General features: G+C 35.5%; 1 protein-coding gene across 1 annotated transcript in view; it reads right to left on the minus strand.

Moving 5' to 3' along the window:
- Nucleotides 1–26,961, minus strand: part of LOC141909162 (nonsense-mediated mRNA decay factor SMG8-like) — a 288,966-nt gene that overhangs the window by 253,653 nt on the left and 8,352 nt on the right. Inside the window, exons 2-3 of the mRNA XM_074799548.1 lie at nt 20,457–20,577; nt 4,973–5,011 (exon numbers count right to left, since the gene is read on the minus strand). Coding sequence (XP_074655649.1) covers nt 4,973–5,011; nt 20,457–20,577 — 160 coding nt within the window. The remainder of the gene's footprint in view (nt 1–4,972; nt 5,012–20,456; nt 20,578–26,961) is intronic.

Genomic DNA, 26,961 nt, shown 5'->3' on the forward strand with positions numbered 1-26,961 from the left:
TATTTGTATTCAATAATTTACTAAATCTTATTTCATATTCAATTAATAAGTCACAAAAATGATTGATAACATTTTCATTTCTACAATCATAATATTCACTTTCAATTAGTTCTGGATAATCAGATTTTATATATAACCCGAAAGCAGCAGCTGATTGATGAATCTTTTTAATAGTATTTGTTATTGGTGGTTTATCTGAAAAATCATTTTCATTAGAATTTAATTTCTTTCTTTTATAATATATTTCTTTTCTATCTTGATCGGTTAATTCTTTATTTAATGATTCAAAATCTCCATATATAACAAATGGAACTTTATTTTTGTAATCATATTTTTTGAATTCTAATATTTTATCCTTTTCATTTGGTAAAACTAATTTACAGTAATCATGATTTTCACATAATTGTTTATGATTTAATAATGTACTTTCATTACTGAATTTATGTAAAAAATTTTCTACATAGATATATTTTATTATGGTGATCACTTTCTGTTCTAAAGAATAAATCTATTTGTTTAATCCACATATAATGATTCTCATAATATAATATATCTATAACATCATTTGAATCATAATCTTTTGATAGGTATAAAGGTTCTAATGTATAATGTTTTATATTGTTACCTTTTGTATTTAGTAATTTGATTAAATCAAATACATTTATCTTTATATTATTATCTCTTTCTATTTTTGGGATGTTTTTAATTATAACAGGATACTTATCTATCTTATAATTATCTTCAAATGGTTTATAATGAGTTAATCTAAAACTATGTTGTTTATAATCTTCAACTGGGTGTAAACAACTTATTATAGCCCATAGAAAACATTTATCATCAAAATTTTGTACATTTATTACAGCATTCGTTTTTAATGGTAGTTAAATATAACTTGATGCTTCAATATCTGGTTCTTTATAATATGATACATTATTTTCATCAATTGGTTTTGATTTAGTTAACTTATTATATTTTGTGTTATAAACATGTAAAGTCATAAATATTATTTCATCAAATATTAAACCAGATCCTTCAAAATATTTCTTTTCTATTTTAGTTTTTACTTCATTATAAAATCTATCTAATTTATCATCTATATGTTGTTTTGAAATAATATGTTGTGAATGAGAATTTATATTATATATTGGTTTATCTTCAGATTTTATGAATTTAACTTTAGAAGATATACTTATTTTAGGATATTCAACATCAGTTATTATTTTTATTATTTCTTTCATATTTTCTAAATGTTTTTTATTTTCTTCTAATGTTTTTCCTTTATGAAATATAAACTCAATAGCTGCTGGACCAATATCACTTTTAAATGCTTCGGTTATCTCTATATCTTTTTATTATCCAATAAATTAATATATTTTCTTACATCTTCCATGTATGGTCTTTTATTGTTTAATTTATTTTTTATGCTTTTAATTGTCTTCTGTTTCTTATCATTATCTTCATCAAAATAATCTTCACCTAAAATATCATTATTCTTATTTCTAATATGACTTTTAGATTTTAAATGTTCATTATAATATCTTTTATCACTGAATGATTGATTACATGTATCACATTTGTATGTTTCTTTTTCATTCTTTAATTCATCTAATTTAGTTTCTAATATATCATCTTCATATTCTAATTTCAATTTATTCTCTAAATGTGTTTTAGTTTTATTGTGTCTTGCTTTTTGGTATTTATCTATATTGATATTACATGTTGAACAGTAGTACTTATTTGCTTCCATTTTAATACTAAATTTTTTATTAAAATTGATTTTAGAAGTTCAATGATTTATATCATGTATTATTTCAATCACACTTTACTAACACTTTTAATGTTTAAAAATCTAACTCATACAAATATGAATATTGAAATAATGTTTTAAATATATCTATATATCTATTCTATAAGAGCTTACACTTTTAAATTGAATAATCTGTCAATTTAAATGTTATTCATGTATATGATTATTTTAAGAGTAATATGGGTAATAGGCTTTCAGGTTAAAGGTTGAACGGGCGGGTGAGTAAAAAATGAAAAACATGAAAATAATAACAATTTCTACTTGAATTAGGAGTGAAACTCATAAAAATGAAAAATAAATTCGAGTGTGTGAGAATTTATTTTTCATTTTTATGAGTTTCGCGACTAATTCAAGTAGAAATTGTAATTATTTTCATGTTTTTCATTTTTTATGAGCTCGACCGTTCGACCTCATAAAAAAGCCTATTACCCCTATTACTCCTCTATACAGACGTAGAACTTCAGAGGATAGTGGCCATACAGCTCAACTTAGTATTAAAGGACAGCCTGTTACGGTGACTAATAGTTGGGTTGTTCCACACAATAGACTTTTGTGCCGAGTCTTCAATGCTCATATAAATGTTGAGCTCTGTACTTCAATCAAAATTATCAAATACGTGTGCAAATATATTGTAAAGGCTCAGACATGGCTGTATTTCATGTAAAAGAAAATGGAAAACCACTCAATGAAATTAAGCAGTATCAACTCGGACGATAAATTAGCACTAACGAAGCAGGGTGGAGAATTTAAGGGTTTCCAATACACGAAAGTTTTCAGCCTGTTACGCATCTTCAGGTTCACCTTGAAAATGGCCAGAGAGTTTATTTTACCGAGGGAACTCCTTTCGTTTAAGCTCAGAGTGCACCAGAAACCACACTTACGGCATTCTTCAAACTATGTGCTACCGATGAATTCGCACAATATCTATTGTATAATGAGGTCCTGGAATTCTTCACATAAGTGTCTACCTCAAAGAAATGGCAAAGACGTCGTCAAGGAAACACTGTACCAAACTCTATAGGCATAATGTCATCGGTTACCTTGGGCAGAGAGTACACAGTTCACCGGAGTAATGAGGAATGTAACTATCTGCGACTGCTGCTACATACAATAAAAGGCCCAACAAGTTTTGACCCTTTGAGAACAGTACATGGATTTGTACATGGTACACACCGAGAGGTATGTAACGCTCTTGGCCTGTTGAAAGTCTAATCCAGTTACAATTTGGAATAACTACAAACAGGCAATGTCTGAAGAATTTTCATCATGAAATGCAAGCCTCAAATCCTGATCTTAATATTAAATACAATGAGCGTATTTTCCACTGTGCCCTGAACGCTGTGGAAGACAAACTTACATCATTTCCAGGTGGTAAAACAGTAGACAGTAGTACTATAGCCCTCCTAAAACCAGAATTGATGACATTTCCACCAACGGAGAAATCACTTGGGAGACTAGCTACAACCAGACTGAACTACAGAGCCTTATCAACATTCGTTTGCCTAATTTTACAGCCGATCAATTGACCTGTTACAATATTATTATTGAATCATTAGATGATAGATCTGGAATATTTTTCTTGGACGCACCGGGCGGCCCAGGAAAAACCTACCTTTTACATTTGATCCTTGCCAAGATTCGTTCCACCAGCAAAATAGCTTTGGCTGTAGCATCTTCTGGTATCGCAGCTACACTCCTGAAAGGCGGAAGAACGGCCAATTCCACTTTCAAGATCCCTATTAATCTTGCTACAGTTGAACATCCTACATGTAACATTTCTGCTACATCTGGTCTGGCATTGTTGTTGTTGAGACAGAAAGTCTCATCGTGTGGGATGAGTGTACAATGGCACCTAAGAACGCCTTACATGCAATTGATGTAACATTCCGTGATTTGCGACAAACTGAAAAGCCCATGGGAGGAATAACTGTGCTTTTAGCTGGAGATTTTCGGCAGACATTGCCTATTGTGCGTTGAGGTACATGGTAGATCAAGTAAATGCTTCCCTAAAGTCATCTCCATTGTGGAGTGAAGTTGAGATCTGATTTTGGTCTCTGCGTTCATTCAAGGAATCAGCTGATAGAATCTGTTTCCCAAACTTTAGAAATGAATATATAAATCATCAGTGGCTATCGGAACGTGCTATACTAGCATCCAGAAATGATGCAGTGAGTGATATCAATTTTAACCTATTACAACAGATTCCCAGTGATTCTACCATATATAGATCTATTGATACTGTGCCTGATATTGAGCACGTTTGGAATTGAAGCCAGGCACACCGATCATGCTGCTACGTAACCTGAATGCTCCAAAATTGCGTAATGGCACCAGATAATTAAGACATTACATCAGAACCTGATTGAAGCTGTAATAAGTGTTGGTGAATACCATGGAGAAAATGTATTGATACCCCGAATACCTCTTATATCCAGTGATTCACCATTTGAATTTAAACGCCTCCAGTTTCCTGTTATACATTCATGCGCCATATCAATCAACAAATCACAGGGACAAACGTTAAGAGTTGCTGGACTATCACTGACCCACCCTGTTTTTCACATGGACAGCTATATGTTGCATGTTCCAGAGTTGGTGATCACAAAAACCTGTATTACCACGCATGTGACAACAACACACAGACAGTTAATGTTGTTTATCCTGATATTTTTGATCTACAGGTATGTACATTTACAAAATATAATATACATAAATAGGTACGTACATGTACATTAGTTATGTAATCATCTTTTTAAATTTCAGTAAAAATATACGTCTTAGATTATATGTCTTAGTATGATATTTGAATTTCTCAATGTACATGACCCAGTATTTTTCAGCAGGCATGACGCCAATTATACTCCCTAAGCTTAATCTTTCAAAATCATTTCAAAATCAAATCAAAATGTTGCAGGCTCCCAAGCGTATGGAATGGGATAGAGCATGGAATGGGATAGAACTCATTCAAAACCCGTCGAAGACGGATATTCAGCTAGTATAAACTAAGGCAGAAAGCAGACGGCATCGTAGCAAACTTGAATTACATGCTTATATAAAAATTTTTAAGGCAATAAAGCGAATTTGGCCTTGGCTTATATTGATTCAGATTTCGTAATAGGCCTATAACTGTGTTTCCCAATACAAAGCATGTTAGAAAATTCTCACCTGCTCTTTTGGTTCTCGGAAACCATCATTATTTTCATTCTGAAAAATGAGATAAACTACTATGAGATGACAATATCATATTCGCCAAATGAAAAGGGGGTCAACAATATACAGCATACATCAAATAGCATAATATACTACACTGAGAAATAAGATAACAGCAGTCACTAGAATGATTGGCAGGTTGTTGGAATGCTATGAACTAGGAACATTTTTTACACAATACATGCTGAAAACGCTACCTCTCAGCGCTTGCTTGACATTTACCTGTCATTAATTAGGACATAAAAATGTTTGTTATATTACATACCCCCAAAATATGAACGCTACCCCGGGTCAAAAGATCATCTTCATAAATATATTGAGTTAATTGATTTCTTGATCTCAGGTGGTCATGTGTTTATGCTGACTACGTTTCAGAGTTGTGATCTCAATGGATTTTCTAAATTGCCAATTCAGATGTCTGGATTTTCCAGATATCAAAGGAAATTTCATTTTCAGCACGGTAAGATAACAACATAGAACGATAACCACACTCAAACGTGGTGAACGGATAATAAGATAAAATCCCACTATTTACAGATTAAAAGAATTTAAAAACCAGAATTTATTTATTCAATCAAAAATATATAAAAGACACGACGTTTCGATCTCACCCTAGAGATCATCGTCAGGTGTGAGATTAAGATTAAAAACGGGGGTATATATACAGAGGATGACAGGTTAATTGAGTAAATTGGTGAATTTGTAAATAATTAGTGTTTGGCAAGGCATGAAGTAATATACTTAGAAAGAAGGGAATTTTGCGGAGAAAAGCCATTATTTAAATTAGCACTAATTTCTGAGTGACGAGTAATTAGGGCAGACTCAACTATGTGGCGTTTACTGTAATTGCTGGAAGTTTAAATAATTTCGGCTTTATCAAAATTAAAACGATGACCAGTGTTCCAAACGTGATTGGCTACGCCACTAGCCGGTTTTTTATTTATTATATCGTTTTTGTGTTCCGAAATTCGAGTTTTTAAATCATGACCAGTTTCTCCAAAGTAAATTTTATCACAGCCAAAACAAGGAATTTTGTAAACTCCGCAGTCCAAAGGCTTAGATTGATTGTTTTTAACCAAAGTCTTACTAATTTTGTTTTCATACGTGAAAATGATTTGTTTATCCAATAAAGGGAGAGAGTGATGAAACTTTTCCAAAACAGGTACATACGGAACTACAATGAACTCTGAAATGTGTTTTTTATTTTCTGGAGGTTTAGAATTGAAGAAAGTACCTTTAGCCTTAGAAATAGTGATTTTCAAAATGTGATCAGGGTAAGCCAATTTTCTAAGAGAGTTGGATATATGTTCAAATTCAGCCAAAAGGAAGGTTTCATCGCAGATCCGTAGTGCATGGAGAAAGAGGCCTTGAGCGCGACCAATTTTGATAGATTTAGCAGTAAACGAAAAGTGAAGGTATGCCTCGGCGTTGATAGGTTTACGGTAGACTGAGAATATCAAATGAGAAAATTTATTGTGAATTAGAACATCTAAAAACGGAATTTGGTCATTTTGTTCCCATTCAAAAGTGAATTTCAAAGATGGATATTGGGAGTTGATGAAGTCGATAAAAGAGGTAAGATCAAAATTATCAGAAACTAAGCACAGAATGTCATCAACATATCTAATCCAAAAGTTAGGTTTAGAGCCAGCGTACTTAGGGAGAATTTCGGATTCAAAGTGTTCAAGGAAAAGATGGAACAAAAAATTTTGAATGGGAACAAAATGACCAAATTCCGTTTTTAGATGTTCTAATTCACAATAAATTTTCTCATTTGATATTCTCAGTCTACTGTAAACCTATCAACGCCGAGGCATACCTTCACTTCTTTTCATTTACTGCTAAATCTATCAAAATTGGTCTCGCTCAAGACCTCTTTCTCCGTGCACTACGGATCTGGGATGAAACCTTCCTTTCGGCTGAATTTGAACATATATCCAACTCTCTTAGAAAATTGGCTTACCCTGATCACATTTTGAAAATCGCTATTTTTAAGGCTAAACGTACTTTCTTCAATTCTAAACCTCCAGAAAATAAAAAACACATTTCAGAGTTCATTGTATTTCCGTATGTACCTGTTTTGGAAAAGTTTCGTCACTCTCTCCCTTTATTGGATAAACAAATCATTTTCACGTATGAAAACAAAATTAGTAAGACTTTGGTTAAAAACAATCAATCTAAACCTTTGGACTGCAGAGTTTACAAAATTCCTTGTTTTGGCTGTGATAAAATTTACTTTGGAGAAACTGGTCGTGATTTAAAAACTCGAATTTCGGAACACAAAAACGATATAATAAATAAAAAACCGGCTAGTGGCGTAGCCAATCACGTTTGGAACACTGGTCATCGTTTTAATTTTGATAAAGTCGAAATTATTTAAACTTCCAGCAATTACACTAAACGCCACATAGTTGAGTCTGCCCTAATTACTCGTCACTCAGATATTAGTTCCAATTTAAATAATGGCTTTTCTTCGCATAATTCCCTTCTTTCTAAGTATATTACTTCATGCCTTGCCAAACACTAATCATTTACTCACTCACCAATTTACTCAATTAACCTGTCCTCCTCTGTATATATACCCCCGTTTTTAATCTTAATCTCACACCTGACGATGATCTCTAGGGTGAGATCGACACGTCGTGTCTTTTATATATTTTTGATTGAATTAATAAATTCTGGTTTTTAAATTCTTTTAATCTGTAAATAGTGGGATTTTATCTTTAGATAACAACATATACTGTATTTTCCGACGAAAAAGCCGATTTTCTAGCTTCAGATTTTTACCCCAAAAAATTATCAACTTATTGGACGGATACGATCGGACTTAAAAAATCACTTCCCAATCTATGTCATATTAATGTTCCCAACAAGAGCCCCTGTGATGTCAAAAATTATAAGATATGGCCCAAAGACCTGTCTTTCAATCAATTTCATATTTTCTTCATTTGATTGAGGTCTTTAGATCATTATCATGACTTTCGGTGGAAAACTTGTTTTTTGAATTAGTTGATTGAGGAAAACACAACTTAATTCAACATCGTTTTTGGCGGAAGTTCAAAGGAAGATTAAATAAAATTAAAAAGCATAACATGTCTCCAATCGAACCAAGAAATTTTAATAGAAACATGTGAATTGGCACTGCAAAGTGCTATGCTTACTATACAAGATGCCCATGGACCTTGAAGCTTCGGTTATAATGTAATGGAAAGATACATGTATAAATGGGTGAGATCACCATACTTGGGAAAAATACTTTTTACATTTTTAAGGAAAAGAGTAGCCAAATGTTGAAAACAGTAAGTATTTCTATCGATATTTCTATTGACTGCAGTGACTTAGGAGACGTAACTAATTTCTATCAACATAATGTTTGTCTTTCCTAGTAGAAGGGCTTAATCATTTCGGCCTCGACAGCGAACAAGACAAAAGAGCCCAATAATTCTTTTTTCAGGGCTAATAACCCGCTAAAACCTTCTGGCTAATTATTCGGTTTATGTTAGATGCTCTGTCCAATCATTCCAGTATCGAAGTACACATCACTGAAACACTCTTAATGGCAGAACACTCCTCCGAGGTGAAAAAATGTAAGGCAATTGAATAACTTATTGAAAATCTTTTAGAAAATATTCCTATATCTAATCTTTTTACGAAAAGTTAACCATTTCATGAAGGCCAAATAACAGGTAATCTGTCCACAAAAACATTTTTAACAGTTGTAACAATGTTGGTAAAAGATTGGAACACTTGGAACTTTTAGTTCTTTAAGATAATAACCATTGCAAATTATAAGTAATATCTATTGTAGCAGGACTTTTCGATATAAAACAATGTTGCCTCATCTACACTTAAAAATGTACAGCAGGCTACAATTTGTTAGAGCTAAGGTGGATACAGAAAATACTCGATCATGACAAGACGAGAAGATACACAATATCCGTCTAAGATGATAACGAGCCATCATCAGGCGTACTGAGAACAGGGGAATATTACAAGATATTTATACAAGACCAAAACAATAGAAACAGAGTGAGTCATTAAAATGTTGAAAAGGGAATATATTAAAGTAATGACATAACGGCTGGAAAACAATAATAAAGTAAGTAAAGTAAGCCAAACTAGGGGCAATATAGATTAAAGTAATTTAAAAACAAAAGACACAAATTAAAGTGATTAAAATGTGAGGACAAGCTAAGGGGTAATCAGATAAAAACAAAGAGAAGGAACATGAAAGGCGATAATCAGTGAATGAGTGGAAACAAGCAACCAATAATCAAGGCAAACAATTTATAAAATTTCCTGTAAAGTTTGTAACAAAATATATATTGGTGAAACCGGGCGCAATTTACTCAGGCGCATCCGTGAACATAGCAATGTGTGTGTGTGTATTAAAAACCTGACAGCAATTTAGGCCCAAGTTTAAAACGTTTTTTAACGTGACACCATGTCTTCGCATGACCATTCAACAATTAAAATGTGGGTCTGTTGATGCATGTCTGTGAACACGCGGTAAAAACACTAATCTGCTTCGTGGGAGCGTTATCTATTACTACACGTAATTGATACATAAATGGTTAACGGATAACGCGTTATTGCTGACAATGCAATCGACTCGTGTCATGCACTAAGTATTAAAAAATATCAAAATCATAAGTGTTGCAAAATAAAAACACAAGATAGCCGGGCTCCAACGATTGCTAACAAAAGGGCATAAAAATGATCATGGGTTCAATTGATGACACATTATGCCATCTTTAATTACTTAAGATTAGTTATCAGCTATCAAAACACTGATAGTTATCAAAACACGGATCTCGGGGGTAAACTGTGTGATGTTATCACTGCGGAAAATAGTGGATGCACGCTACCTGGTGGGCTGATATCATTTCGGTGTTTAAATGATGTTTTTTTCAAATTAAATAAACTCTATTCATCGAAATGCCTCGTTTGTTTTGTGGAACGTAATTAAACTGCGACTTTGTCATCAATATTTCTTGCGACTGTGATTGAAGCTCCCGTACTTAGTAAATTCGAGTGATATAATCGGGGCGGAAATCTCAGCTGGCCAATTAATTTATGCCGGTTTTTACGTAAAGAGAAGCGACTGTCTGAACTGCAAAGAATGATCCGGCCTTATCCAAATTCACTGCGTAGTCGTGTCCGGAACACTCCCCAGTCTCTCGGCATTAGCGCTGAATATCGCGCTAGAGGCGTTATACTAGATTAGCGCGCGCGCTGTACGATAAATATCTCTATGTACAAGCATGTTCTGTGTTACACACACACAGCGAGTGTATCGAGCGTCACCGTAGTAACGCGCTTCAGCGGGTTGAACTAACGAGTACCGTTGATTATTTTAAAACCAAATTTGAGCACTTATAAACTTCAAAATCAAATATGAACCAAGCTACACCATCTACACCAAGTACAGAATATATGTACCAATTTATAGAATTATCGGTCCACACAAACAGCTTAAATCATTAAGAAACATCCACAGACAGACAGACATGACGATGATGCCATAGATGGGTTCGTCTAAAGACGAAACCCATCAAAAAAATCTAAATCAGGGACATATTCAAATTTTGTCAGCAGACCTGCCAAACCCAGAAATATGTTGTCAGTACAAATTTTTGAGTTTGTCAGTATTTTCTTGTGTTTGTCCGTATTTTTTCACATGTGACACGACCCGGGAAAAAGCTTCCAGTTCTGTTCATTAAAAAAATGTCTAACTAAACCATAGTACTATCACTTATGTTAGAACTAAATAATTATCAATGTTAACATATCAAACTAAAAAAAAAAAAAATTTTTAATTTTATAACAAATTTGGTTTCTATATTTCACAGTATCTAATTCAAGCAATTTTTTCAAGTCAAAATGTGTTACCGAATTAAAACTATCAATTGAATAAACTGAAAAATAATCAATTGAATATGCTGAATAAACTCTTCAATAGATAGTGTTCTAAATCTTATCACCATATTAATTCATAGGCCCTTATTACAATCTATGATTGATAAGGATATTATCATACTAGTAATTTCAAGATTCTGTTATACTTGAATTAAATTAAACTATGCGCCCGTCAGGGCATCTTTGTGGTGTTCCAATACAGCATGCATGTTCTCTATTGATCACTATTGCATGTTCTCTATTTATCGCAGGGAATCCCAGCTGTACTAGCGACATATAAGCGTGTCTGTGTGTGTAGACTATTATTAGCAATTACATTATTGAGCTGCCACGCTGTGGAGCTAATAAACAGAATCAATACTGACAAAATCATGAACACAATGCCACTGTTGATAAGATGAATAGCTGATAGCATTCCACTCCCAATTGTAGGCTGTACTAAAATGAGAGTGACCATAACACCGTACACAAAAGCCCACAGCCCTATGAAAATACGGAGAAACCGTACGGGTTGGCAGGTCTGTGTCAGGGACATCTTGTAAAAGTCATTTCTTCAGGGACATTATTAGAACTGTCAGGGACAAAAATACCCAGCCACATTTTCAGGGACATTTACAAGAATCTCAGGGACAAAACCTACTTAATTTTACAGTGAAACATTGTCCTGACTATACGAGATATTACAATATATTGTTTTTTACATAACTCGGTTTATAATTAGCTGCTTTGCTTTGATTGACATGATGCCAGATTGCCCCCAGCTGGTCTTCAAGTAATTATCCCAAAAAAGCTGTGTCTTGATAAGCTGAATATCACTTATGTTGGGCCATGAAAATTTTTCATTTTGTAATTTGTATCCATTAATAAATGAATTGTTGATACTATTTTACAGGCTTCTCGCTTAATCTATGCCTCTAGAATGCGGAAATAGCCAATCAGCAATAAGCACGCGGCAAGTTTGATTGACAGCGCTACTGACTGTGTCTATGAGAGGCTGAGCTCTCTATCGCGCGCAAATGCATTTTGTTTCATTTTTCGTTGAATGAACGGCAGCTTATTGGTTTCAAGGTCGTTGGTGTTTGTACATGGCCACCAGGGGGCATTGAATGACAGAATAACTTAGTATTTCCTTATTATATTGGTTCCCAGGAAGAAAGCCACTAAATATTTGGATGGATATATGAAAGCTGTGGGTACTGGAGTGTGTAATGGGTATTGTAGTGTGATCTGTGTGCATTTGTGGCCAGCACACAGATCACATTGTTCAATGGGGTTTGATCCAGGACTCGCGAGATTTTCAACAACACGGTAGTAACGTGTAATAAATGATGACTTGAATTGCATGACTACCTACCACCCCTCAGTATTGTTGGAAAACTAAACGTTCCGCACTGACTAAAAATTAGTAATAATAATTAATAACGTTTTAGAAATGGCCAGAATTTTAACTTAGGTTCTATCTCATTTTTATTTTACAATTGCGATTGGTATAATTTTTTTTCAAACGGCCGTTAAGGCTTCATGTTTCGTCTGCAATTCACTGCAAATAGTTACGCAACTACGCACATTTCAGTGTTTTTGGCAGCTATACACTCAATCGGCACCGTTTGTGACTAGCTTCACTGCGGAATTATCATTAATTAACATCGCCATATCACATCATCAACTTATATTGTGCCTTAAAACCCTAACAGCCGAAATAATTGAAATGCACACACGATTTCTATCATTGAAAATTGAGAGATTGGCCGTGTTTGTGTTCTGCTGCTTTGCGTAAATCCTGCGGGGTGGCGCCACCGCACGGAGTGGGGCCGATACGTCTAGGCATATTTTGTTACCATGATCAATTGCAAAGTAGCTCATGACATGTTCTATGATTGTGGTGAGTTTCAAGGTCATTGGGTTTTGCATGGTCACCAAAGGCGTTGAATAGTAGAAACTATAGTATTTCCATATTATATTGGTACCTAGGCATATTCCATATTTTGTTATCACAAACAATAACAGAATTGTAGCTGATGACATGTTCTATGGTTGTGGCGAGTTTCAAGGTTATTTGTTGTTTTTGTATTTGATCACCTGGGGGCGTTTTTGTCTGCGCATGACTTCATGGCGCAGATTTCTTTAACACAGCTTTATTACTACGCGTAACTAAACACAGTCTTTTAGGCTGGGATTGTCACCCATACTCTCCATATGATTGTGTGACAAAACTATGTTCAGCCAAACTATGTTCAGCCAATGTTCTACGACAGTACATCCTCAGGCAGAGATTCCAACCTTATGGCATCATGACCCGATAGGTACGAAACCCTGCCACACTAGACCGAATGCGCAGCCACATGCGCAGCTTGGATGATGGCATTATCAGCCATGAAGTCCTATTTTATTTTAGTCCAGGTTTTCTCATTTATAGTTCTTCTGTGAAATCTACCTCAGCGACTATACAATGAGTAATCTGATTGGTGCCGCTAGTTTTCGTGCGGCACAGCTGCACATGTACCTGCGCATCTGGTCTACTGTGGCAGGGGTTCGTGTTGTGGCTGTGTGTAGCGATGCCATCAGGTTCGAATCCCTTCCGAGGGAGGATGATGGTAGTAGGAATGCAGTTACAGCTCAGAAAACCCGTCATCAAATGATATTATTATGAATCTACGAACTTTCATATTTTAACAAAGCCTAGTTCCGATACGGAGCTCAATAAAGAGCCATTTACAGACATCAATTGTTCCCACTATAATTCTTTGTCTACTTTGAATGTAAATCCTGATGCCCTGATGTTTCATTTGAACATAAGAAGCATCAATAAGGATTTTGATAACCTTAAAATACATTTAAATTCCATGGATCATACCTTCAAAATCATTGGACTGTCGGAAACTTGGACAAATGATGGCCTTGTAATTCAGCAATGTTTTTAATTAGAAGGGTAAACTAGTAGGCTATTTTCAAGAATAGAAGTGATCAAAAAGGTGGCGGTCTAGGTCTCTACATTCACAATTCTTTGAAATTCTCAAATAGTGAAGACGTATCAGTCAGCTATCAACCTTTTGAAAGTCTCTTTGGTGAAGTCTACAGATAATAAGTTTAACTTTTTATTAGGTGTCGTCTACCGGCTACCGGTCCGAAGTTTATGGATTTTAACTCCGACTTTTCAGAATCAATCAAATATTCAAAATGCTTCATCATGGGGGATTTTAATATTAATCTACTCAATCCAGCTACTCATAAACCAACCGAAATATTCCTTTCAAATTCTTTGTCTAACTCATTTCGACCCCTCATTAATAAAACGTGTCACAAATAAATCGTCGACCTCAATTGATAGCATTCGTACTAACTGCTATCAAAATTATGCCATGTTCTCGGGTGTCCTTCTTCATAAGATTTCTGATACCTCCCTCTTTTCACCACGATGTCAAATTTGAAATCAAGAAATAAAGAGCCCAAGTTTGTCAGCTATCAAAATATCTCGGATTACACAATTGCCTCTTTCAAGCGCAAATTAATGTCACATGATTGGTCTCACATTTATAGCTATACAGATCCAAATCAAGCCTACACTTCCTTCTTTGACCAATTCAACACAGTGCAGGCTGTGATGGCAAAAGGTACTCAAGTGTGTTATTGATGTCATATCAATACCGCTGGCTCATATATTCAATCTCTCAATATTCAATTCAAGCATGTTCACTGGAGTCATACCTGATTCAAAATATCAAAAGTTCTACCCCTTTACAAAAGTGGATATATACACAAATTTTGTAACTATAGGCCCATTTCGATTTTACCTTCAATATCTAAAATATTAGAAAAAATTATTTACAAGGCTTGTCAAATTTCTAGATGTTAATGAAATTTTGTCGCCACGCCAATTCGGCTTCAGGAAAAACCATTCTACGTACATGGCAATAACAGCAATAGTCAACAATATCAGTGATTCATTAGACAGTGCATATTCAACAATTGGTATTTTCGGATTTATCGCGTGCATTCGACACAAAAGATCATGAAATTCTCCTTTCCAAACTCAGTCACTATGGAATCAGGGGTATCCCTTTCACATGGTTCTCAAATTATTTATGCAACAGGTCTCAAAAGGTATGTTTCAATGGTGCTTGTTCTTCCACATGTGGAGTTCCACAAGGTTCAATTTTGGGTCTGATTCTTTTTCTCATTTATATTAATGGCCTACCGAATGCATCCAAAATATTTGATTTTATTATGTTTGCGGATGACACTAATGCTCTTGCCAGTCATAAAAACTTACCTCATTTAATCGCGGTCATTAATCAAGAACTAGCCCAACTTGATGTTTGGTTTAGGGCAAACAGACTTTCTCTGAACTTATCGAAAACCCATTTTTTGGTTTTTAGTAGAGTCAAAATAAAACAGCCAATTTTAATCTCTATTAATGATATCAATATCTTGAAAGTATCTGACATTAAATTCCTCGCAATTCAAATTGATGATCAACTATCATGGAAACTCAGATTCATCAACTTACTTCTAAAGTATCTTGCTGTGTTGGTATCCTTCATAGACTAAGTAGTTATTTACCTAATAATGTTTTATACAAAAGTATAATTCTTTTGTAAACTGCCACCTCAGCGACCTGTAACAATTGATGGGGCAATACTTACCCTTCATCGCTTCAGAAATTGGATCTGCTACAGAAGAAAGTTGTTCGTATCATAAGTAAATCCAACTTTTTGGCCCATACCTCACCTCTTTTCAAGTCCAGTAAAAGTTTGAAATTGGCTGACATTAATACCTTTCAAATAGCTCAATTTTCATATATTTACATGTAAATGGTAAATTACCAGATTTTTTTCGTAATTTATTTTCAGAAAATAGAAATCCATACAACACTCGCTTTAAATCAAACAACAATTTACTAATAGACCGCTATAACTCAAATATTAAGTATTTTTCACTCAATGTAAAAGGCCCAAAAATTTTGAACAATTTAGACAGCTTCTTCTCTCTTCAAGAGTAAAATTAAAAACTAAACTATTGTCCTCTTATCAGAATGTTTTTCCAATGGTATTTAACTTGCAACAGCTTAGGTGACCATTTTTTCTTAGCATGCATAACTTTTTTTTAGTGTAGTTATGCTTCTTAAATGCTTCTTTTTTTTGTGTTGTTTGTTTTTTCAATCTATCATCTGTAACTATTTTTTTTGGGGTCAGCATATGCAACAAGCCTTGCTTCTATATGTTGTCCAACTGATATATTGTAACATTTTATAATGATCATATAATCATATTCATCTTAGAAAACTGATGTACAGGACTATATTATGTTATGATTTATGCAGGAAATAAAGTAAAAATAATAATAATTACAAGAGCCCCAAGGGGCACAATGGCCAGCCTGTCAGATTTGCTTTTTATAAATGATGTAATCTGTGGGTTATATTTATCAATATACACTCCCTGCTCAATATCATTTACATAGTAAAATCGTGTGTTAACACAGACAGCAGGAACGAATGTAATATAGAAATACTAAGTTATTGTATTGTTCAACGCCCCCTGGTGGCCATAAAAAAACCAATGAGCTTGAAACTCACCTCGATCATAGAACATGTAATGAGCTACAACTTTCCAATTGATTATAGTAGCAAAATATGCTTAAGTATCAATTATGATGTGGAAAAACTTTTTTCCACCTACGAATGAGTACTGATGACCCCAAGATGGCTGCCAAGTGCGTCATAATTGCCTGGTCAAAAATACCCTCCCGGATATAAAAGATCCCTTTCCAAAGAATACCCATTACAAATTGCAATGAAACATGGCGCACCATTAGAAAGCTACAGTACTCAGAATTCAGGCCAAAATTGACATTTTTGGGAACAAAAAAGGTCACAGTACGGCCATCTTGAGTCCGATCGACTCAATTTTTCTCATGCCGATGGGCCCTCGGGGGATACAAATATATACGAATGATCAAGGTTATTGATAAAAGTGTCTTCAAAATTTCCCTCGAAAACTTCAAAAATGTGTAAAAAGTGCTGATTTTGGCGAACAACAATGGCTGCCAGTCGGCCATCTTGAATCTGACAGGGCCAGTTTTTGGCCTGAAGATGTGTCTAGGGTAGATACACGTATAAAACAAATATCAAGACATTACCTTGAAGCGTCTTCAAAACTTTGGAACTCTCACGAACTATCTAGATGGTTATCTCTCGACCTCAATAGCTTCAAGACCCATCTCAAAACAACTTAGTTCCATGCAGCATACCATTAACTCTCGGAAAGCGAATTGTATTTAACATTTTTTGGCAGAATAAAATTTGATTGAATTTGCAATTCGGGCACATAGCTAATTAGCATATCAAGGTCATACACCCGATTTGGTAAAACCTTTTTTTCGCGAACCTTGCGCAATTGTCAAGGATGAATTTTCTGAAGAGCAAATAAAAATTCCTCCCAAACACCAAATCAACTAAAGATTTCATAGAAATCGATCTTGAAATACAATTTTAAATCTTAAAATAAAACCCGGAAGTAAAACAGTAGACGATACCGCGGATTCACGTGAACACCTGATTTCTGTAAACGAAATGTTGGTTGTGACAAAATTGTTCAGACGGTTTTAGGTGGTAATAAGTACGGAAACGTAACGACCATGGTCGACTTATTCGATGAAATCAGGCCTATGTGATATCCAAATTTTGACTTTTTTATTCTCCAGACCTCACTGATATAGAAATAAAAAATTTTGGTGGTACGAAAGTGCAATCACAGCGCCGACGGGGACAGAGCCGTGTCAGAGATCGGCGGAGTGAAAATTGAGGTGGACGAACACGAAGAAGTAGGCTATTGCGCTACTTGAATCACGAAAACTCCTGGCGCGGCCCCAACGCTTTTCGTTGATTAAGTAATACAAATATCATGCAATGGGTTTTCACAATCTACCGCTGGTATTTACCGGATTTCAAAATCACTCCAAAATTCAAAGAAACCTCGAAATATCGAACCGGAACACTTCCGGTAGATATCCGCGGCTGCCCAACCGGGAAACTTATTTGTTTCAATAGATATTGATAGGATCCATCATCTTCACCCGTCAAGGGATTCGAACCCACTAAGCTAAAGCCATGCCAGAATCGGGTCGGGCCAATCACAGCGCTTGTAACAAACCACATTAGGCTTCTGTGGAATTTCCCAGTAAATGGGCCAATCAGCGAACACGTAGCGAACGCGGAAGTATTGTCGCGTGTTGATACATGACGTCATGCGCAAAAGCGCCAGTAATGAAATCGCGATAATTCACGTGAACAGCTGCTGATATTTTCAGATAAACCAATCACAGGGAAGACACAACTTCCTGATTGGCTGAAAAAAATTGAAATTTTCCCGATTTAACTTTCGTGAAAAATGCAGAAAACATTTTTATGAGACCCTATTTCAAAATTCTGCTCGCTACGATTCCGAGAATGGATTACGCTTAAATACGTGATTTGTTCGAATATGCCCTCACTTGGCAAGCAAAAGAGCCTTTTGTGTGGAAACCATGTCATTTAAATTCGCTCCATTTGTATAGTAATAGGCTCAGCCTACGGCTGGCCTAATAAAGTGTCCAGATTAAAGAGAACTTATATAATCATTTTTAACCATTAAGCCTAAAATGTTGCTTAACGAGGGGGATGTAACATATCCATGTAAGTTATATATTGGCGAACTCTCTTCAGCTGCCTCATGTCATCCCATAAGGATCATCTATCATAACCTATATCTATTATATCATGTTATGCAGTACAGCTTCTACTCCCTCTCTTATGCTGCAACCGCCATACTATGGACACAAATATATCAGTTAATATCAAGAGTGTTTTCTTGTCTTCATCGTAATCTAGAGGAAACCATTAAACATGAGAGGTGCGGATCTGCACTTACCCCATGTAAAATCCTAGCCAGTTTACAAAACCCTGTTTTGTGCAGGCGAATGGTAGGCTTGGTGAATCGAACCCTGGCAAGCGAGGATGAAATATCTCATTACTTTTCGCCCAGACTTCCATGTTTCAGTTCCATGCTTAAGCCGAAGAATGCAAATAGGCCCACACATGCACACAAATTATATTTTTAGAACAAGAAATATCACTTTTCGAAAAAATGCAATGTCACCCTCTGAACAAATATCTGTTTAATGAAATTAAGATGTCATGACATAATTTAGGGACTTATAAAATGTGAATAAAGGTTTTTAATTTTACGTACCCTAAGTAAAGGATCTCACTAAACATGTACTTTTTTATTGATTCTAGGGTGACACGACCTCGAGTAGTATTAGTAGATTCGATAACCTAGTCACCAAACAAAAAAAAACGTAGTTATCACGCGCAACACTGCATCATGATTGCCGGTACATCATGAATATATGAATAGAGGGTTTTCCCTGATGACTCAAATAGACACCCTCATTCAGTACGTTACTGCTATTGACAGCCGTAAATGGAATTTTTAAATTCACTTCTTTCACTACCCGTCATAGACCCTGTTTATCACAAAGGCCTGGATTCTTAAATAATAACGTGATTTTTAGATTTCAACATATTTGTTTATTTAGCCAATCAGTGCCCGGGCGCAAACTGTCAAAGGCTTCCTTTAACACACTTCACAGAGGTTCATGCGCAGAGAAAATAGGCTGCCAAAATAGTTCCCACATCGACAATTCTTTTCACTATCACAAGAGGAACCTGGGCCATTTCACCTGAACTAATCAGGGTTTGGCCTACCCAACCAATGCTAGCTTCCGTGGGCCCTTTAGATACCTGTTCATTGATTACAGGCGCATCAACATGTATCACATTTACATGTACATGTATGACATGTACATGTAAGCAGTGAAAAGACTTTGTGTTATTTTGCTAATTTAAGAATTGCATGAATGCGACTCGTTAATTGAGGTTATCGGCTTAGGACAAAGCTTTTGTCGGGAGATTTAAAGAGACACTAGCTAGAGATGATAATGTGCGATTGACATTAAATTTCTCTCAGCTGTCTTAACAGCAGCTAAGCAAAAATCTGCAGATGGCATTTTAATTTGGTGCATAGCGCTGCTATAAATCATCAAAATCAAGGAGAGTGGTCCATATTTATTTGAGGCGACAGAACTCTCACATCAGCACGCCTATTATGCAGCGTATTTAATCAGTGAATTTAACTCTCTGATACAGGGCCTTGGCTAATTAGGTGAAACATTAAGAAATCCACATACTTTAGGCTAAAAACTGCACACTTATTGGCAAACCTTAAGGAAGCTACAGGTCTCGGAATTCAGGCCAAAATGGACATTTTTGGGCACAATAAAGGTCACAGGACGGCCATCTCGAGTCCAATCGACCCAATTTTTCTCGTGCTGATGGACCCTTTGGGCATAGAAATATATGTAAAACATCAAGATAATTGATTGAAGAGTCTTCAAAATTTTCCTCGAAAACTTCTAAGGGATCAAAAAGTAAACGCAATAGCCTGCTGGGACTTAAGTCACAAGTGGGCTAAAAACTTACCACAAAAACTGTTTTACCAACTAAATTGTTCAGAAATGAAGCTTTTGAGGTTTGCTGTAAAATCTGGGATTTACCAACAATAGAAACTACACAAACTTTATCATCTAATTCCTTGAAATCACTGAAAAAACAAAGGAATCCACATTAATCCTTTCACTGCCATTATTTTTCAATCAATTAACCCTCTCCAGCAACTTATAATTAAAGGTTCTTGCAGGTGCGATCCAGGTTGCCTTCCATGCCTTCAGGCAGTCAAAATTTTTAAGTGCCCTTCAAAAATCAAAGTAAATAATTTTTTTCTAAACTCTGAGAAAAAATGATTGCCTCTGGCATGCTTTCAAGCACGAAGTAGGGGTTTTACGATGAAATTCGAGGGGGAGGGGTAAGATTGATCATCTGATGTCGCTACAGGGATTCAAATCTTCTACTCCATGACAGTCATCATTGGTCTACAGCTGCAGGTTCTGAGCATTTGGCAGAACGTACTGCATGGCTCTATTGTCACAGCAATCCATATGTTGTACTCTTTAGAACTGTTTTACATCTGTACATGACGTGTTTAAGAGAACAAAAATCTTTTTCAATGATTCGCTATATAAATCAAAATGCCAGAGAAAGAAAGAAAAATGATAAATGAAGAAAATGCTGGAGAGTGAGGCAAAGAAGTGCCGGACTACACATCCAGGGCTAGGTACGTTTTTTTACATTTCCATAAAAACCAATTCAATTCATTCAGAATATTTTATTGCAGGCCAACAAGGCTCTCTGCCATTCACGAAATTAAAGGATTGCCAACAATTGTCACTTTTATTCATGCTTTTAAAGGGCACTTAGTTTCTTTGGTGTAGAAATAGAAGAAAAAAGGGCATTAATATTTTCAATCCAAAAAAGGTTGAATATGAATGGGATATCCAATGATCCCCTGTTACATTTGGACATCCAGAAGCACGCAATGTATGAGAAATCGCGGAGCGGTAACCTTTGATAGTTATAACCTGCAAACCTTTTACTACAAATAGGTGCAGTAAAAAATCTGCCAATTGAGCTACAGAGGGTGAGCATGGATCAATTTCCCCTGCAGCACACCAATCCGTAAAATGACCCCATTTGGCACCGTAAATGGTACTTGTTGATGGCCGCTTAGATCCTGCGATAAAGGAGGCAGCCTGTTCTGAAAAGCCTGAAGCTGACAAGGATCGCTGGACGATGGCCAGGCGAGCTGATTTGTTGATACCCGAAGGCTTACTAGAAACGGGGAACCATCGATGAAATTCATTAAAACTCCAAAGATAAGTAACATTCCAACTGGAGCGAACTTACCGGAAGCAAAATATATATTATACACACAGGTATCAATGATCTGAGAGATAGGGTTCAAGCGAACGATCTCGCTAATGACATCTGTGCGCGAGTAAAAGAGTTTCCGAATAACCTTAAACTTGTTATCTCTCTCCCTCTGGTTACAGAGAGGAAGGATCTTAATTCCCGTATCTACTGTTTTAACGAAACGGTTTACAACGACTTATGCAATCATGCGAACATTTATTGGGTTAACAATGACAATTTAATCCACGCAAAGCCATGTAAAGCTGGCGGGAACCAGAATATTTTTGCTGCAAACCTTATCCGAAGCCTTAAACTGATTACCCCGAGAAAAAATGATACACCAATATTTACCAAACCGAGACAAGTTCCGAATTGACCAAGAAGGGGAGCACAGTATCAGCAGTCAGAAAAAACATTTCTCTGAGGATCAGTTCCTGCAAATGCTCGCGAATGCTCTTGCGTCAAAACAGTAACACTCAAAAAAATATGCCAGGCTCGATAAATTACGATTGTGTATTATATAATGTGTTTATCAACTTTAAAGTTTTCTGATCACTATATCTTAGTACTTTTTAATTTTTTTTCAAAAATTCTATAAGGGAGTTGTGTAATTGTTATTGTAATACCTGGTTGTCTTTACAGAGGCGTAGCAACCAATTTATCAATTATTCAATCAACTTATTTTTGAACAATGTGTTAGAAAAATTTCGGTACGGCGAGCGCCGTACAATCGTTTCTGTTGCTACGCCCCTGCTTTATACTTATCTTGTACGACTGTATGTCAAATATTTTTTTTGGCATATCCATTTGATATAGTATTATTTGCAATGGTGCTCATTTGTGCGTGTATTTGGTAGTGGTAGGATTCTTTTTTATTCTTTTTTTTACTGATCTCTCACAATAAATTTGATTTACATGTCTGACAAAATTTGTCATAGACTGTCTCTTTCCTGCTGGAATGTACTTAGCTTAATCTATAGAGATGAAGACAATACAAGAAAATGTAAACTAGATGAGATTCATTTCACCCTAAATTTAAAAGAAGACTTGATATGCTTACTTGAAGCAAAAGTCAACCAAACAGATGATGTTCATTTAGAAGGTTATCACAATTTAAGTCACGTTTCAAGAAATCGTACTGGTAAAGGTATATACGGGGGCATTTTGCTTTACTGTAAGCCCCACTTAAAAGAAGGCCTCCAGATCTTATCGGCAAACGAGTCAGAATTTATTTGGGTAAAACTACGTAAAAGTTTTTTCAAAACGTATCACGACCGTAGAGTAGATACAGAATTTGTCAACAATTAATATTGATTTTCTGAGCCTCTTTTGAAAACCGATTGATGGCAGCACAATAAGCGCGCGCACCTGCTTTGTTCATTCTCATAGAAAACTAACCGAATACGACCAGCTGTACGCGCGCAGTTCCGTAGAGAAAACGGACAACGGGATTCGAGCCCACTTCGTTCTAATGTATTCTCAACCAGGTTTTGAAGATCTATTAGTAGTCACAAGTTGAAATTTGTCAGTCGTCTGCGCCTGGTTGGCTGCTGAAAACCGGTAAGGCCAAAACTAACGACTTTCGAGGTACATATTCGCTAATTATTTCTTAGGGGTTTGGGAAAACGAAATTATCTCAACATACCGATGTAGATGGTGCCATAAGCTTTCCGATGATATATGATACATATGGTTAGATACCTCATGAGTGGCTAGCGAATGTCATTCGTTTTTGCGTTTTAAGGACTTTTTTAAGTTTGGCGTTTTTCAGCGGCTACAACCTACGTAGCGCTAGCTGCCCAGGCCTTGCCCCTCCTTCGAACAAGAACTAGTCACTCTTGCACATCCAAAAAATAAGTCTGGTCTCTTAATATCGTTAAAGTTAAGACCTGAATGAAGCCCAGGGGCTGAAGTCAGGTCTAGCCTGACAGGCCTAGCCCTATTAGGGTACGACATGCCTAGGCCTACTACAATAAATAGTGAAAAAAACAAAATGATTGATGTTGGAAGTTGAGAAATTATCAAGTTAGTTAGGCCAGTTATATAATTGTTTCGTTTACATCCTAAAATAGGTTTGGCGGCAGGATTTTATGTAGATTCGGATGGAGTCTCGAACCCCGAGTTAGTTGGACCAACTATTTTAAATCTGGGGTCGGAATCTGGTCAGTATTTCAAGTCTTGTGAATTAGTCATACATTTGATAGTAAAAAAGTCTAATAATTGTTTGTTTACTTTTTAAAACAGGTTTTTCAGCAGCGTTTTTTGTAATTAAGGCGACCTACATTTGTACGGAGTCTCGAACCCCGAGTTAGTTGGACCAACTATTTCAAATCTCGGGTCGGAATCTGTCAGTATTTCAAGTCTCGTGAATTAGTCATACATTTGATAGTAAAAAAACCTAATAATTCTTTTACTTTTTAAAACAGGTTTTTCGGCAGCGTTTTTTTGTAATTAAGGCGACCTACATTTTGTACGGAGTCTCGAACCACGAGTTAGTAGGACCAACTATTTCAAATCTCGGGTCGGAATCTGGTCAGTATTTCAAGTCTCGTGAATTAGTCATACATTTGATAGTAAAAAAGTCTAATAATTGTTTGTTTACTTTTTAAAACAGGTTTTTCGGCAGCGTTTTTTTGTAAGACGATGGATAGTGATAAAAGTCTTTCCTCAAAGTCTGGTTCCAGCAAACGAAAAAAATATTTCCAGGGAAGCAGTTCGAGAAAAAATAAAAAAAAAATTGTTCAAATAGTTTTATCTAGTAAGTTATTGATACAAATATTGTGATTTTTAGTACAATTAAATTTATTCAAAAGTTACTAATTTGTTCGTGTAATTATTGTTAGAGGATTCTATGTTCTGTCTCATTTTCGTTCAATTCCCGTATCCAGAAGGTATCGTATACTCCATTTCTTTGCAATTGACATTTCATCTATACTTGGAGCAATCATTTAATGGTCAAATCGTTACTCCAAGATCAATTGTTATTAACTTGTGGTACATAAGTCAAACGTTCTTCGACTTCAGCTGAAAATTGTTGTTCATTTGCAGTAAATTTTTGGAAGTTGCATTTGGATTTGTGCCTAATAACTTTAAACAAATTGGGATCACAAATTTCTTCAGAGTCAAATGAAACAGTATGCATTCGATGAATCATAGTAATTAGGCATAGTTTAAAAACTTAATTTTACTCGTTAACTTAATTTCATCGATGCTTGTCAGACCGTCATTTCATTACAATAAAAATGAATCTCTACAAATGAATACAGGCAATGAAAATATTCTGAATTTCATTAGGACAAGGCAATAAACTACACGACACAGAAAACCTTCTTGCGAGTGAAGATGCCACAACACCAGTACATGAACAAACGACACAGACAGACATATCTGAAGATTATCTGGAACAACTGAATTTATTAAAAGAACAGCTGAAAAATGTCGAAAAGGAAAATGGCTATTTAAAAATCATTAATAGTCGCTTGGAAAAATTAATGACGGATAATAATGTTTTTACTGTATCGGAAGGTTCTCTAGATCATATATTCAAAGCTATTATTCCATCAGGTTCTCGAACAAATGAACATCATTTTTGCAAACTTGAAAAACCAAACACATCCATTTCAGAGTCGACAGACTGTTGAGAAGAGAGCTTCCAAAGCAAAATCAATACTACAATTTATTTCATCCAAAGACCAAAGTATCACTGAGGCTGCTAAATTAGTTGCACATATGTTGAAAAAAGATGAAAATCTAAAAAATCTTGTAATCAATGAATTTCCAGAAATGAAAGGAACTAAGCTCACTCCTGAACAGTCAGTTGACTTGAAACTGAATTTGCGTCTTACAATGACCAAAATGCTAGAATTAGACCGTAACTTGAAATGTCAAAATGTAAAGGTGTTTACCTCATCAGATAAGATTCGAGCAGAACTAAAAAAACGCAGTGATCACATCGATCAGAATATATTCACTGGCGAAATGAATTTAGTGATCAATGCCGAACTCTAGAAGAAAAACTTGTCCCCTATGTATACATAGTGAATTTAAAATCACATCTTGAATACGTTGTTAACAATTTGATAGTCACCGGAAAATTTGTGACAGATGAGCATTTTCATGATGAAATTTGGGTAAAGATCGGAGCCGATAAAGGTGGTGGCTCTTCGAAGCTAGTACTGTATGTACTAAATAGTACACTAGTAAACAGTACCGATCACACCGAGTTGATTTCATATTTCGAAGCTGTCGATACTTACAGCAATATGAAGATCATATTTGGCAAAATCTTTGATCAACTGCCACAAATTAGATATGTCGAATGTAGTAGAGGAACTTTGGCTATAAGATTTTTTCTGATCGGCGATTTAGCTTTTCTGTGTACATGTATGGGCCACCAGGGTTCATCGGCTTCTTATCCATGCCTTTGGTGTGAAATTAGATTGGAACAGCTGAGAAAACGTGATGGTAAACCACACACACCTGATCATATAGTAGTGCAGTGTAGAACTGTAGCCGATTATAATGTTAATGCTGAAAAGCAGCAACCAGGGCAAAACACAAAAAGCATTTGCAAGGAAATGCTAGTGAGGATTGACGATTTGGACCATTTAGTTCCTCCTCCACTGCACATATCTTTGGGGTTAGGTCTATCATTCTTTGAGATGTTGGAGCAGAAATGTCAGGAAGTCGACAATGAAGGATTAAAAGATCGGGATATCGATTTGTACAGAAACTGGAAAGAAAAATCCCTAGATGTATGCGCAGTGCAGGAGGAATTAAATCAGTGCAAGGAAATGATTGTCACTCTTAATCAAACTGTTGACCTTCTAAAACAAACCAAAAAAAGGGTCGTTGTGTTATTAGTTGTTCAGCAAAGATTTGTTTGATTAGAAACATTCTGAATGCCAAACAAAATGATTTTGTTGAGTGCATTGATTGCGATTTCCCCTATCACAAGCAATGTATATTTGGACCTACAGCTAATTTCAAATGTATGGAATGTTGTACGGGGAAAACTATGTCAACGGATAGTATTATCAAGCTGAAAATTCAAGAAATATCGGAAAAGAAATCTGAGTTAGCTGATCTAAAATCGAGATTGTCTGAAGCTCAAAACCAATTACAGGAAATATTCAAAGTTGTTAATTCATCAATGGCCGAAATAGGTATTGATCGGCAA

Source organism: Tubulanus polymorphus, chromosome 7, assembly GCF_964204645.1.
Source record: "Tubulanus polymorphus chromosome 7, tnTubPoly1.2, whole genome shotgun sequence".
In the NCBI taxonomy this organism is placed as follows: domain Eukaryota; kingdom Metazoa; phylum Nemertea; class Palaeonemertea; order Tubulaniformes; family Tubulanidae; genus Tubulanus; species Tubulanus polymorphus.